The sequence below is a fragment of the Tursiops truncatus genome, chromosome 15, assembly GCF_011762595.2.
Source record: "Tursiops truncatus isolate mTurTru1 chromosome 15, mTurTru1.mat.Y, whole genome shotgun sequence".
Lineage (NCBI taxonomy): Eukaryota > Metazoa > Chordata > Mammalia > Artiodactyla > Delphinidae > Tursiops > Tursiops truncatus.
Window position 1 is genome coordinate 54,374,373 of NC_047048.1, and position 12,791 is coordinate 54,387,163.

The 12,791-nt window shown below is 41.7% G+C and overlaps 1 protein-coding gene across 12 annotated transcripts in view; it reads right to left on the reverse strand.

Moving 5' to 3' along the window:
• Positions 1-382: 382 nt before the first annotated feature.
• The window catches only part of SHLD1 (shieldin complex subunit 1), a 99,059-nt gene continuing 86,650 nt past the window's right edge, over positions 383-12,791 (reverse strand). For 5 of the 12 annotated variants that reach the window (XM_019941458.2, XM_073792695.1, XM_073792696.1 and 2 more), the window contains one exon: positions 383-9,044. In XM_019941458.2, the coding sequence (XP_019797017.1) occupies positions 8,602-9,044 (443 nt within the window). In that variant the 3' untranslated portion in view covers positions 383-8,601. Of the gene's footprint in view, positions 9,045-11,907; positions 12,060-12,791 lie in introns of those variants that run through there. The other 7 variants (XM_019941460.3, XR_012326226.1, XM_073792702.1 and 4 more) reach the window with 7 other exon arrangements.

Here is a 12,791-nt window from a genome sequence, read left to right on the forward strand (position 1 = left end):
CTGTCCCAGAAGGCTTCTCTGAGGAAGGCACACTGTGGGTGACCCTGGGGTGGGAGGAAGGTCAGCATTCTGGAGCAGGGAGCAGAGGATAGCTTGGGGTTAGGTATGGGCTCTGACACCACCTCCACTACCTATTAGTTCTCTGTGCCTCTGTTTCCCCATCTGTAAAATTGGGCCAGTAACAGGGGTGTTTGAAATGATGGTTGACACTTATTAAGGCATCCACAGTCCTACCCAAAACCTGTTGGTTAAGGAGATGGCATGTTGAGCAACTGAGAAGCCACTGTGGCTGCAGCAAAGAGAGTAAGGGTGAAGCCCTGGGACGGGCAGGACCAACTGCTAGACCAAGGGCAGCGAGAAGCATGGAAGGCAAGTGGCAAGGTTGGATCTATATTTTTAATTTTTCAGTTATCTATTTCATTGCAAAGGTAATACATGCTTTCATTTTGGATTGCCATGTCCCCACACCTTTGTTAACACTTCACGGGATTGATCTTTTCAATTTCTTACCAATCATATATATTCTAAAATGGCAACACTTTTTAAAAACTGCATTTCTTTTTTTTTTTTTTTTTTTTTTTTTTTTGCTCACTGCTGTGGCCTCTCCCATTGCGGAGCACAGGCTCCAGACGCACAGGCTCAGAGGCCATGGCTCACGGGCCTAGCCGCTCCATGGCATGTGGGATCTTCCCAGACCGGGGCACGAACCCGTGTCCCCTGCATCGGCAAGCAGACTCTCAACCACTGCGCCACCAGGGAAGCCCAAAAACTGCATTTCTTTTTTCTTGGCTGCATTGCGTCTTCATTGCTGTGCACAGGCTTTCTCTAGTTGCAGCGAGCAGGGACTACTCTTTGTTGCAGGTGTGGGCTTCTCATTGCAGTGGCTTCTCTTGTTGTGGAGCGTGAGCTCTAGGCGCGCGGGCTTCAGTAGTTGCCCTGCATGGGCTTCAGTAGTTCTGGTGCACAGGCTCTAGAGCTCAGGCTCAGTAGTTGTGGCTCACAGTCTTAGTTGCTCTGTGGAATGTGGGATCTTCCCAGACCAGGGATGGAACCTGTGTCCCCTGCATTGGCAGGTGGATTCTTAACCACTGTGCCACCAGGGAAGTCCCTAAAAACTGCACTTCTGTGATAACTTACATCAAGCGGCTATTCATACTGTCCCCTGAGAAAAAAATGCACAACCTAACAGTTGCGAGTTATGTTTTATTCAGGGAACTTACTGAGGACTATAGCCTGGGAAGGCAGCCTCCCAGATAGCTCTGGGGAACTGTTCCAAAGAGCTAAGGGAGGAGCCAGGATATATAGGAGTTTTTGCTGAAAAACACAAAACAAAACATGTAGTTGAACATCAAAAGATTACTGCTAATCCCCAAAACCAGACATTTCAAGTTAATGATTTTAGTGCTTTAGTATGGGAAGATGCAAGAGTCTGGGCTGATTGAAATTATTCCTTTGATATGCACCTTAACTATGAAGGGCCAGCATCTAGTTTTTCTCTGTACTGAGTTCCCCTCAGGGTGCACCATCAGGGCAGCTGCCTTGGCTGAGGGCGTGATGGCTGCAACAGTCATTGTTCACTGAAATGCCAGGCAATGCTTTTTGCCCACAATATTTACTAACAATTTGCATTTCTTCTGTGAAGTACCTGTTCATACTCTTAGTTCATCTTTCTATTCATTTGCCATTTTAGCATTTATTTACAGAAACTCTTCATATATTACAACATTAAACTCTTGTTTGTTAATATCTGAGCAAATTTTTTCTCAAGTCTGTCTCTTGTCTTTCAACCTTTCTTTCCTTTTTTTTAAATAAACTTTTTTTTTCTATTATTAAGATTTCATACATAGAAAAGTAGAAAGACTAGTGAATCTCCGTATACTCATTACCTAGATGTGGTAACTGATAACATTTTGTCATATTTGTTTCATTATCTTGTTTCTGATAAAGTATTTTAAGTATTATAATTTTTTTTATTTAATAGAAAATTATAGACATTAAGACATTTACCCTAAATCCTCCAGTATACATCTCTATTTTTTTTACAAAACCATAATACCATTATCACATATTTATGATATCTTTCAAAGTTTTTTACTTTTATGTAGTCATAACTGTCAGTCTTTCATTGTTTTGCATTGCTATCTGTTTTAGGAAGTGCTTTCTCATGCAAAGATTATTAAAAAACTTATCTTTATTGTCATCTGCAATTCTATAGAGGTTTTTTTTTTTTTGCACTTAGATCTTTAATCATCTGGACTTTATTTTTGTGTATATTGTGAGGTGGAGATCTCACCATTTATAGAATATTTAGGTGATTCAACATTTACCAGCGTTTTGAAATGTTGCCCTTAACACAGACTAAATTCCCATGGGGACTTCCCTGGTGGTCCAGTGGTTAAGAACCTGCCTTCCAGTGCAGGGGATGCAGGTTCGATCCCTGGTTAGGGAACTAAGATCCCACATGCCGAGGGACAACTAAGCCCACGTGCCACAACTACTGAGACCGTGTGCTCTGGTGCCTGCATGCCACAACTAGAGAGAAGCCCGTGAGCTGCAACTAGAGAAGCTTGTGCACCGCAACGAAGAGCCCGTGCGCCACAACGGAAGGATGCCACATGCTGCAACCAAGACCCAATGCAGCCAAATAAATAAATTAATTTTAAAAACTTCCATGAATATGGCAACTTATCTTAATTTTGCTTAAAATCTTCAAGTCCCACTGTCTTTAGAATAAAATTCTAATCCCTCATCTGGGCTTAAAAGGCCTCCCCCTGCTTACGAAACTCATCTACCACTCTGCCCTCTGCAGACTGTGCTCTAGCCCCAGGGACCTTCTTCCATCTGGGCACTCAGAGCTCATACTAGGCTGTTTCACACTGATTTCGCACATGCCATTCCCTCTGCCTGGATGCTCCAGCCTCTGTGTGGCTGGCTCTGGGGAATCTTGCAGCTCTTAGTTCAAATGGCACTTCTTCAGAGTCCTTCTCAGACCACCCAGTCTAAGCACCCACCCCAGGCACTACTACATCCCTTTTATTGCCCCAAAGCACCTCTCACTATTTGAAGTTACCTTGCCTGTTCCGTCACCCACTAGAGGGTAAACTCCATGACAGCAGGAGACCTTCCAGGTCTGGTTCCCTGCTGTTGGGTCAAAGAAAGTAGACTTTCATCATTTTGATAGAAGTTGCCAAATTGCCCTGAGAAAAGCTTTGCCACTTTACTTTCCCCTTGATAGTCAATCAGAGCACTTGTCTCTCTGTACTCTTGCCAGAACTAGAGTCCTTCCAATTTTTTACCACCTCCAAAATACAAAAATCAAGAAACAAAAACAGACAAACCCAAAACAACTAAGGGTATCTTATTTAAATAAATTAAAATTTAACCTCATAAATTGCAGTTCTTCATGTTTGAGTACGGTTGTTATGCTTATTAGCCATTTATATATACTTTTTTCTTAACTATCAGTTCATATCCTTTGTCAGGTTTTTCATTTGGTTTATTTCTAATAATTTGTAAGAATTCTGTTTATTAAAAAAGTCTCTTTATTACATGTGTTCCCAGTATTTTTCCTCATTTTGATCTTGTTTATGACCTTAAATATTTTTTGCCTGCAGAATTTTAATATTTCTAAAAAGTCAAATTTATCACATTTTTCCTTTAGGATTTTCAGGTTTTGTGCCATTCTTAGAAAGATCTTCTCTATTCCAAGATATCTAGATAGCTCTTTCCATATATGTATATGTATACACTCATTTTTTATTCTAACATTTTTATGATTTTATTTTTAAATTTTGAAATCTTTAATCCATCTGGAATTCATTTTGATATCAGGAGTGAGGTGAAGAATCTAACCTTTTTTCCTTTCCTCCCCCAGGGTGGGGAGCCAAATGTGCTAAGACCATTTGCTAAAAAATCCACTTTTCCTCATGGATTTGAAATGCTACCTTCATCATATATTCAGTTTCCATCTACATTTATATCTATTTATGGGCTGAACTATTATTCTTCATCTATCTTTCTTTTCTAGTTGCTTTAATCACTGTAGAGTTAGAAACATTTTCACATTTGACAAGGCTAGCTCCTTCTCTTTAATTTGCTAGCTATTGATGCATATTTTGCTTTTTAAAAGGATTTGCACTGGGAATTCCCTGGTGGTCTAGTGGTTAGGACTCCACCCTTCCACTGCTGGGGTGGGGGTGCCCAGGTTCCATCCCTGGTCAGGGAAATAAGATCCCACAAGCCACGTGGTATGGCTAAAAAATAAAATAAAATGATTTGCACTATGGCTGCAGGGTAAAGAGAATGGAAAAGGTGGATGTGTCTTGACCTGATGGAACTTCCTTGTAGTATTCCAGGAGAGAGATGGTAGAATAGAGACTAGAACACAGAAGTTACCATAGATTACCCCATTGTATTCCAAATTTTAATCATTTTCCAGTATACCACCTTTCATAATTATTGATATATCTAAATGTTACCTACACTATTATTAAGTTAATTTTTCACTACTTCAATTCATTTTAAAATTTTACATACTTACATTAGGTGCATCCTATGTAATATCTGTAAAAGCATAGATCAGACATAGTAGTTATAATATTTTATAGTTATAAATGAATAGATAACAATGAAAATAAACATTGTCCATCTAGCACCTAAAGTTCTTTTGTGTACAACCAGTGGTTTGAGAAACGTTGATCTGAGCAAACCATTCTGATCAGTTCTTTGAAAATCTCCACTCAGCCTGTGCTAGCTGATAGTGTCTGCTGCCTGAGCGGGACGCTGGTTAACAGGTGGGTTCAGTTTGCAAAAATCTTCAAGATGTTCACTTATAAACACTTTTCTGTGTGATTGTAACCAATAAAAAGTTTAAAAAGTAAGTTTTTGAAAGTTTTAAAAGTATCACTGTATTGTTTTGTGCTAATTACCGGTAATAAAATCTATTACATATATAGGTCATGCAAAGAAACAGATTAATGAAGTGAATAACAGTTACACAGACTTAAAACACTGGTAGCAGTTCTCTTCCTTAGAATTCTGAGGTTCCTGCAAGCAAATCCATCCTCCCATACATCTCTGAAATGGGTCACAGATGATATCTTAGATAGAACGTTCAGAGGATGATGTCAGTGAAGTGATCTGTAGGGCAGAATTAGACAATGATGCCAGAGGCCAGAGCCTTAATATCCTTATCTCTTAGTCTTCATTAAAGGTAAACAGTGATAAATGGAAAATGCCATCCTAACTGCATGAAGATCAAATTAAGGAGCGAGATTGCAGGGAATCAAATATTTTGTACTGACCTGTCACAAGCACTTACTCAGAAACAAGTAAACACACACCACAGTCTTTTTTTACCTTAAGGTGATTCTGGTTTTTAGACTTCTAAATACTCTGCTTTCAGAGTTTACCTTTTTTCTGAACAGCCACAGCACTGATATTAATAAAGTTTACAAATTCGCTGATATTAAAATCTCACTGCCAAACAGAAGCTGCTGCTTCCCAGCATGGAAATTCAAATAGCTTGTATCTTTTGTCCTTCAAAAACAGTAGAAAATAATCTAGTTTCCTTCTGTTGGTAGCCATGGAAACTAAAGTCCAATATTTTGGTGACAGAATAATGCTAAAGACTAGAGCATTCAAGGGCATCTATGGATTTGCTACACATCAATAAACAATAAAACTAGCAACTTCAAAATTCAACCTGTAGATTTTCAATTATAAGTCTCCCTGGTTTCAAAATTATTGGGGGGGGGGCAATTGAATTGGAGAAAATGCAGATGATTGCTTGTCAGAGGAAGATCTGGAGTCTTGTTTTCTCAAGGACATGTTCATTTCCTCTTTCCTTTCTGTTAGGTCTCCTTCCAGTGGTGCCTGCCCTTCGAGGTGGATATTCTTCCTACCTCTAATCATCCCAAAGCTGGAAGCCTTACTATGTAATTCCTGACTTTTAAAAGGGCTTCTCTCTCCAGTCAAGAGTCCCTAAGAGACCTGGCCTGAGAGGGTGCCCTCATTCTTAACATACACATGTAGGCTGATCTATTTGCATAATCTGCTTTCTGGAAACCTTACAGAGTCTTATGCCAATTAAATTTCATCCAGAGTTTCTCAAAATCTAATTTTTCAGTATTTCCAGCTTCTCTCACTGTTCCCCAGTCAAGTGATAGAGCCCTTTCTGTCAGTACAATTTGTTCGAAGGACCTTCGAGAGAGGGATTAGCGCAGCGATTAGTGCGAGGCTTCTGATTACAATTTCAGGGAGCTCAGTGCAAGGAGATGTCCTTCTACCAACCAAATCTCAAACGAACATTCAGGACACAGCTGAGAAGCAGAGAACCTGCCAGCACAGGCCTGCTCAGGCTATTTAAAGCTGCGCTCCATAAAAAAGAATGAAATAATGCCATTTGCAGCAACGTGGATGGACCTAGAGATTGTCATACTGAGTGAAGTTAGACAGAGAAGGACAAATATCATATGATATCACTTATGTGTGGAATCTAAAAAAAGGGTAAGGGGACTTCCCTGGTGGCACGGTGGTTAAGAATCTGCCTGCCAATGCAGGGGACACAGGTTTGATCCCTGGTCCGGGAAGATCCCACATGCCGCAGAGCACCTAAGTCCGTGTGCCACAACTACTGAAGCCCGTGCACCTAGAGCCCATGCTCCACAACAAGAGAAGCCACCCCAATGAGAAGCCTGTGCACCGCAACGAAGAGTAGCCCCAGCTCGCCTCAACTAGAGAAAGCCCAAGTGCAGCAATGAAGACCCAACGCAGCCAAACATAAAAAAATTAAAAATAAATTAAAAATATAAAAAAAGGGTACAAATGAACTTATCTACAAAACAGAAATAGAGTTACAGATGTAGAAAACAAACTTATGGTTACCAGGGGGTAAGGGTGGGGAGGAATAAATTAGAAAATTGGGATTGACATATACACACTACTATATATAAAATAGATAACTAAAAAGGAACTACTATACAGCACAGGGAACTCTACTCAATACTCTGTAATGGCCTGTATGGGAAAAGAATCTAAAAAAGAGGGAGTATATGTATATGTATAACTGATTCACTTTGTTGTACACCTGAAACTAACACAACATTGTAAATCAACTATACTCCACTAAAATTTTTTTTAAATTAAAAATAAATAAATAAATAAAGCTGCTCCCTGGCAAAGCAAGGGAAGGACAGGGGTGAGGGGCCAGCCATTCAGAGGGTGACAGAGGGTGCTGGCAGCAGGCACGCAGAAGACAAAAATAATGAGAGGAAGGAGTCCACTTGGGCAAAGGATTCCTTTTTCTCTTCCACCACAAATTGACAAGCTTGCATCCATCAGCCTAGCTTATCATAAGTGATCTTACACATACTTTGGTGGGTGGTACACATTTTTTTTTTCTCACCTTTCATGTTTACAATCTGGTGGAGATGAAAAGCCTTTTTTAAAAAAAATGTGCGAATCTTAGCTGTTATTTTAGATGGCTCAAATGTTCCTTCCATACCCAGTTAATGTTATAAAACAGGAAGCTCTGGTTTTGGAGAGGCAAAGGTATGATTAAGATGTGATGCACGTTTTGGAACCATATTTAAATCTTTGTATTATTGGGGGACATACGTTCCCAATCACATGGCCACAGTTTTACAATTTGGTAAAATTCTTATACTTGATTCAGCATAAGGCTTTGTTCCCTTCAAAAAAACTCACTGAGGGCTTCCCTGGTGGTGCAGTGGTTAAGAATCCGCCCACCAATGCAGGGGACACAGGTTTGAGCCCTGGTCCGGGAAGATCCCACATGCCGCAGAGCACCTAAGCCCGTGCGCCACAACTACTGAGCCTGCGCTCTAGACCCCGTGAGCCACAACTACTGAGCCTGCGTGCCACAACTACTGAGGCCCGCGTGCCTAGAGCCCATGCTCCACAACAAGAGAATACAACGCAATGAGAAGCCTGCGAACCGCAACAAAGAGTAGCCCCCGCTCGCCGCAATTAGAGAAAAAACCCCATGCAGCAACGAAAGACCCAACACAGCCAAAAATAAATAAAAATAAAATAAATAAATTAAAAACAAGAAAAAAACCTCATTGAACGGAAGCCTATTCTCTTAGGTCGGCTTCTTCCAGAAGTAGAATCTGAGTCAAGGGTTCAGGTGCAAGAGATTTATTAAGGAAACGCTCCCAGGAGACACCAGTGAGTAAGAGAAGGACAGGGGAAGGAAGGAGCCAGGCAAGAGTGAGATTTCATGCGGAGCCCCAGCCTTGGCCTGATCAGGAGGAGAGCTCTGGAACTTGAATCATGCCTCAGAGCATGTCCTTCCTGGGGACAAGGAAGCTGGACTTTCAGACTCGCAAACCAGTTGGTCACCAGCCTTAGGATGGGGTGGCCATGGAGGCAATAAAACCCCCAGACACTGCTGGCTCTCCATTTGGGCTGAACTGGCTCCAGGACCAGATCACAGATGCCAGCCTTTGCCTGCAAAGCACTTAGCTGGGGGTTGGGCACACAGAGCTGGCAAGACACCTGAGGGGTTCTGGGTGATGCACCAACAGTATCAGCCACAGGGCTACCCCCCATATGCTTGCTCTCACCACCAGGCAACAGTTATGGGTCTTTCCTCAAGTTCTGCTGCAAGAGGAAATGAATAATTTCTTTTGAAAGTCCTGGGGTCAGCTTTTCATCCTCCAGAGACGCACTTCCTTCTCTGGTTGGGTAAAAGTGGGCGTCCCTGGAATGCTTCTGTAAGATGGAGCAGCCGTCCCGGTTGAAGATGACCTGTGCCATTTGAAAACTGCGGAGGGTGTACTTTTGGTTCTCCTTGCCCTTCAGTTCATTGATTTTCTGAGAAAGGCACTGGTAGACAGATGTGGAGAGTGAATTTCCAGAGGCTGGCTGTGGATGGCCAAATACTTCATAGAATGTGTCCAGAGATTTCCGAAGTCCGGCATCCTCTGCGTTTGTCTCTGGTGGGCCCTTCCCAGAAGGGTCAAGCCAGGAGTACTCAGAGGTCCAGGAATCATTTTGTTCAGTATTTAAGTTACTAGCGTCTGCAAGACAAAACACATTCCAATACTCAAACACATATTTTAAAATATCAGAAAGCAAGGCAGGAGCAGATGATGTTTCTTTTCAATTTAACACACTCACTATTCCTGGGTAACTGGCAATGGACAGAATCAGCTGATTTCAGAACCTGTTCCCACTATCCTGGGATTATGCCACTTGTTTGCTCAAAGTAAGATACTTGCATGTATCAGGGGTTCTTAACCTGGGAGTCCTTATATAGAAATTCAGGGTGGCTGTGAACTAGTATGGGGGAAAAATCTTATCTTATTTTCATTAACCTCTACCTGAAATTAGGAATTTCCGTCCATGATGAATGTAGGCAACAAACTTATTAGCAGCAGTACCTGTGATCCTGTTGCCAACAGATCACAGTTATTTCCATTTCATATTAGAGCTTGTTGAAGATGTTTTAAAATACCATTTATGCTTATCATTATGCTATAGAACAAACTGTGTCCCTCCAAAATTCATATGTTGAAGGCCTAATCCTTAATGTGACTATAATTGGAGATGGGGCTTTTAGGAGGTTATTAAGGTTAAATGAGGTCATAAGGGTGTGGCCCTAATCAGATAGGACTGAAGGCCTTATAAGAAGAGGAAGAGACCCCTCTCTCTCCTTATTGCCTCCTACTACCCACCAGATGTGCAAAAAACCAAGGAAAGGCCATGTGAACATGTGAGGACACAATGAAAAAGTGATCTTCTGTAAGCCAGAAAGACAGTCCTAACCACAACATGACCATGGTGGCACCCTGATCTCAGACTTTCAGCCTCTGGAACTGTGAGAAAATACATTTCTGTTGTGTGAGCCACCCAGGTTACAGTACTTTGTTAGGGCAGCCCGAGCAGCCTAAGACACACTACTCTGAAATCACCATAGTTATTAGTTCTGACACTAGATCTTATTATGTGAGTCTTAATAAAAAAGCATTGCAGGGCTTCCCTGGTGGCGCAGTGGTTGAGAGTCTGCCTGCCGATGCAGGGGACGCGGGTTCGTGCCCCGGTCCAGGAAGATCCCACGTGCCGCGGAGCGGCTGGGCCTGTGAGCCCTGGCCGCTGGGCTTGCGCGTCCGGAGCCTGTGCTCCACAACGGGAGAGGCCACAACAGTGAGAGGCCCGTGTACCACAAAAAAAAAAAAAAAAAAAAGCATTACATATTCTTTACAATATCATATCTTTGTTCTTTAAATATATATATATGTATATTTTTTTAATTTGCAAGTTGTAGAATTCCTTATAAAACTACCAGGTTTATTCTTTAAAATTTCATACTTTAAATCAAAGTATATTTTCCTTTTTTCACTCTGATATAAGCTTTATTAAATTACTAACTTTAACTCCACACACACCCCACCCTTGCTAATTCAACAAGTAGTTATAATAAAAAATATTTGTACTTGCTAATGATGAAGAATGTTGAATGATGCAGTGGGTGAAGTTTTAGAAAAGGAGGCAGAATTTGGGGTTTTGACTCTAGTTTTACTACCAGGTAGATATGATACCTTTCTGAGCTTTGGCTTTCTCATCTACAAAACAGGAGTTTTACTAAATGATCTCTTGCCTAGAACTTCTATGGTAATACAGGGAATGGAGAAGTATAATCCAAAGCATTAGAGTATCCAAAAAAATGTGGACACACGTTCTGTGAGACACACGCAGGGCCACACGTGGACAAGCATTCATTGACTCAACACACATTTACAGAAAGGTGATGATATAAATGTAATTCATTACAAGTTGCTACAAGGTAAACAGAGGATGCCGAAGACCATGTTCTTCACCTGAGATAGTTAGACCTTAACTAGGAAGAGGAGACATACTTCTAGACATCAAACAACTGGAAAATACTCACAGGATATACATAAATACACAAAGATGTGATGACATTGACTGGGGACAGTGTGGATGCAAAGGCAAATGCAGAGTAAGGGAAGGATCAGCATGTAGCAGAATTAGTGAGGAGTGCCTCTTTGGAGAAGGCTACGTGCACTCTTATTAGGAAGGGACCAGAATCAGAAACTGTGGAAACAGGAGGGTTAATGAACAAGGCCATGTGGCAAGAAGCAGCAGAAACTAAACTACTCCATGGCTGGTTGTCATTATCCCCCTCTACCAGCTGGCTGTACCTTCAGCAGCCTAAGACCCAGCCTGGAGGCAGAAGGAGAGAGAATTCACAGAGTGGCCAGACAGGCTCCTGGGACAGACAACAGCGACCATGCTTTTTAAACAATTCAGTGGCAGGGATGGCTTCCATTACACTGGATTTCAGCAAGCCTAGTTTATGTCCCAGGCCCCTCAAGCCTAAAAAATAAAATAAAATTTTTAAAAAAGGAAAATAAATTTCCTTTGCTGCTGCTATGCCAAGAGCTTCTGCTTAGTTCTGCCTAAGTTCCTCCCAACAAGCCCATTGCTGAACTGCAGCCTCCTGGATGGGCATAGGGTGAGGGAGGCAGAGGCTGGCCTCTTTCCAGTTCTTGTGTCAGAGAAACTGCAGGAGAGGACTTCCTGGCCACCTCACTTGGAATGCTGAGCACACTTTCCAATAGCAACTTTCTTATCCATATAGGTCAATAGGTTCTACAACGTGGAAGGAGATGTGGATAGACAGAGTGGAAAGCTGGGGATCATCTAAAGCAGAGTGATCTGTAACACAGTCTCCAAAGTCAAGCAGACCCAAGTTCAAATCCCTGCTCTGCCAAATTCAAGTTGTGCAACACTAAGTTACTTAACATCTCTGAGACTCAGTCACCTGGTGTGCAAAATGGAGACACTACCAGTTATCAGCTCATGATTCTCATGTTGTGAGAATTAGCTAAGATAATATATGCAAAGCACTTAGCCCACCTTGAAGAATGGCTGATTCCAGGCTGGTGATGGGAAAGTACAAGATGAGCCTGGACATCTCACCATTTTCTAATGCTCGAAGAATGATGGGGGCACAGCAAGGGGGAGCTGAGGCCGGCTCAAAAGGGATCCCTTGGCCAAATCTAGAACAACTTGAGCATCAAAATAATGAGAGTTAACAGATTATAACCCATTTATTAAAACAGAAAACCATGAATCCATAAAATAATTGAAAGTTTGAAGAGGAATGGGATACTTACAGCCTCAGAGTACCTCCCCATAAGATACTTATTAGTTACAAAGGGAGAAAGAATAACTTTAAATATAGTGGAGAAGCGTGGCAAATATCACCATCCACAAGTGATCTAAATGAGCACCATCAGTAACGGGACAAATCAAAATCATGTGCCACCTGACCAGGTGTAATGGGAAGACCCAGCATCACTTCTCGGATAGTCCTGCCAAAGGTGCATCACCTGAACCAATATGGGGAAGTGGCAGACAAAACCAAATCAAGAGACATTCTATGAAATAAATGGCCTGTACTCTTCAGAAGTGCCAAGTTCATGAAAACCAAGGAAAGGCTAAGCAGTTGTTCCAGACTGAAGGAGACTACAGAGACAGGACAACTAAATGCAGCACATGATTTCCTCTGGCTCCTTTTGCTCTACAGAACATTCTTGGGCCCCATGAATGGGGTCTGGGGATGAGATGGTAGTAATGTGTCACTGTTAATTTCCTGATTTTGATGGTTTCGTTGAGCTTTGTAGGAGAATGTCCTTGTTTGTAGGAAAATCAAGGATGGTGGGCAACAGGTTGGTGGCTTACTCTCAAATAATTCATGAAAAAAAATGTTACTTGTACTTTCAAGTTTTCTGAGTTTG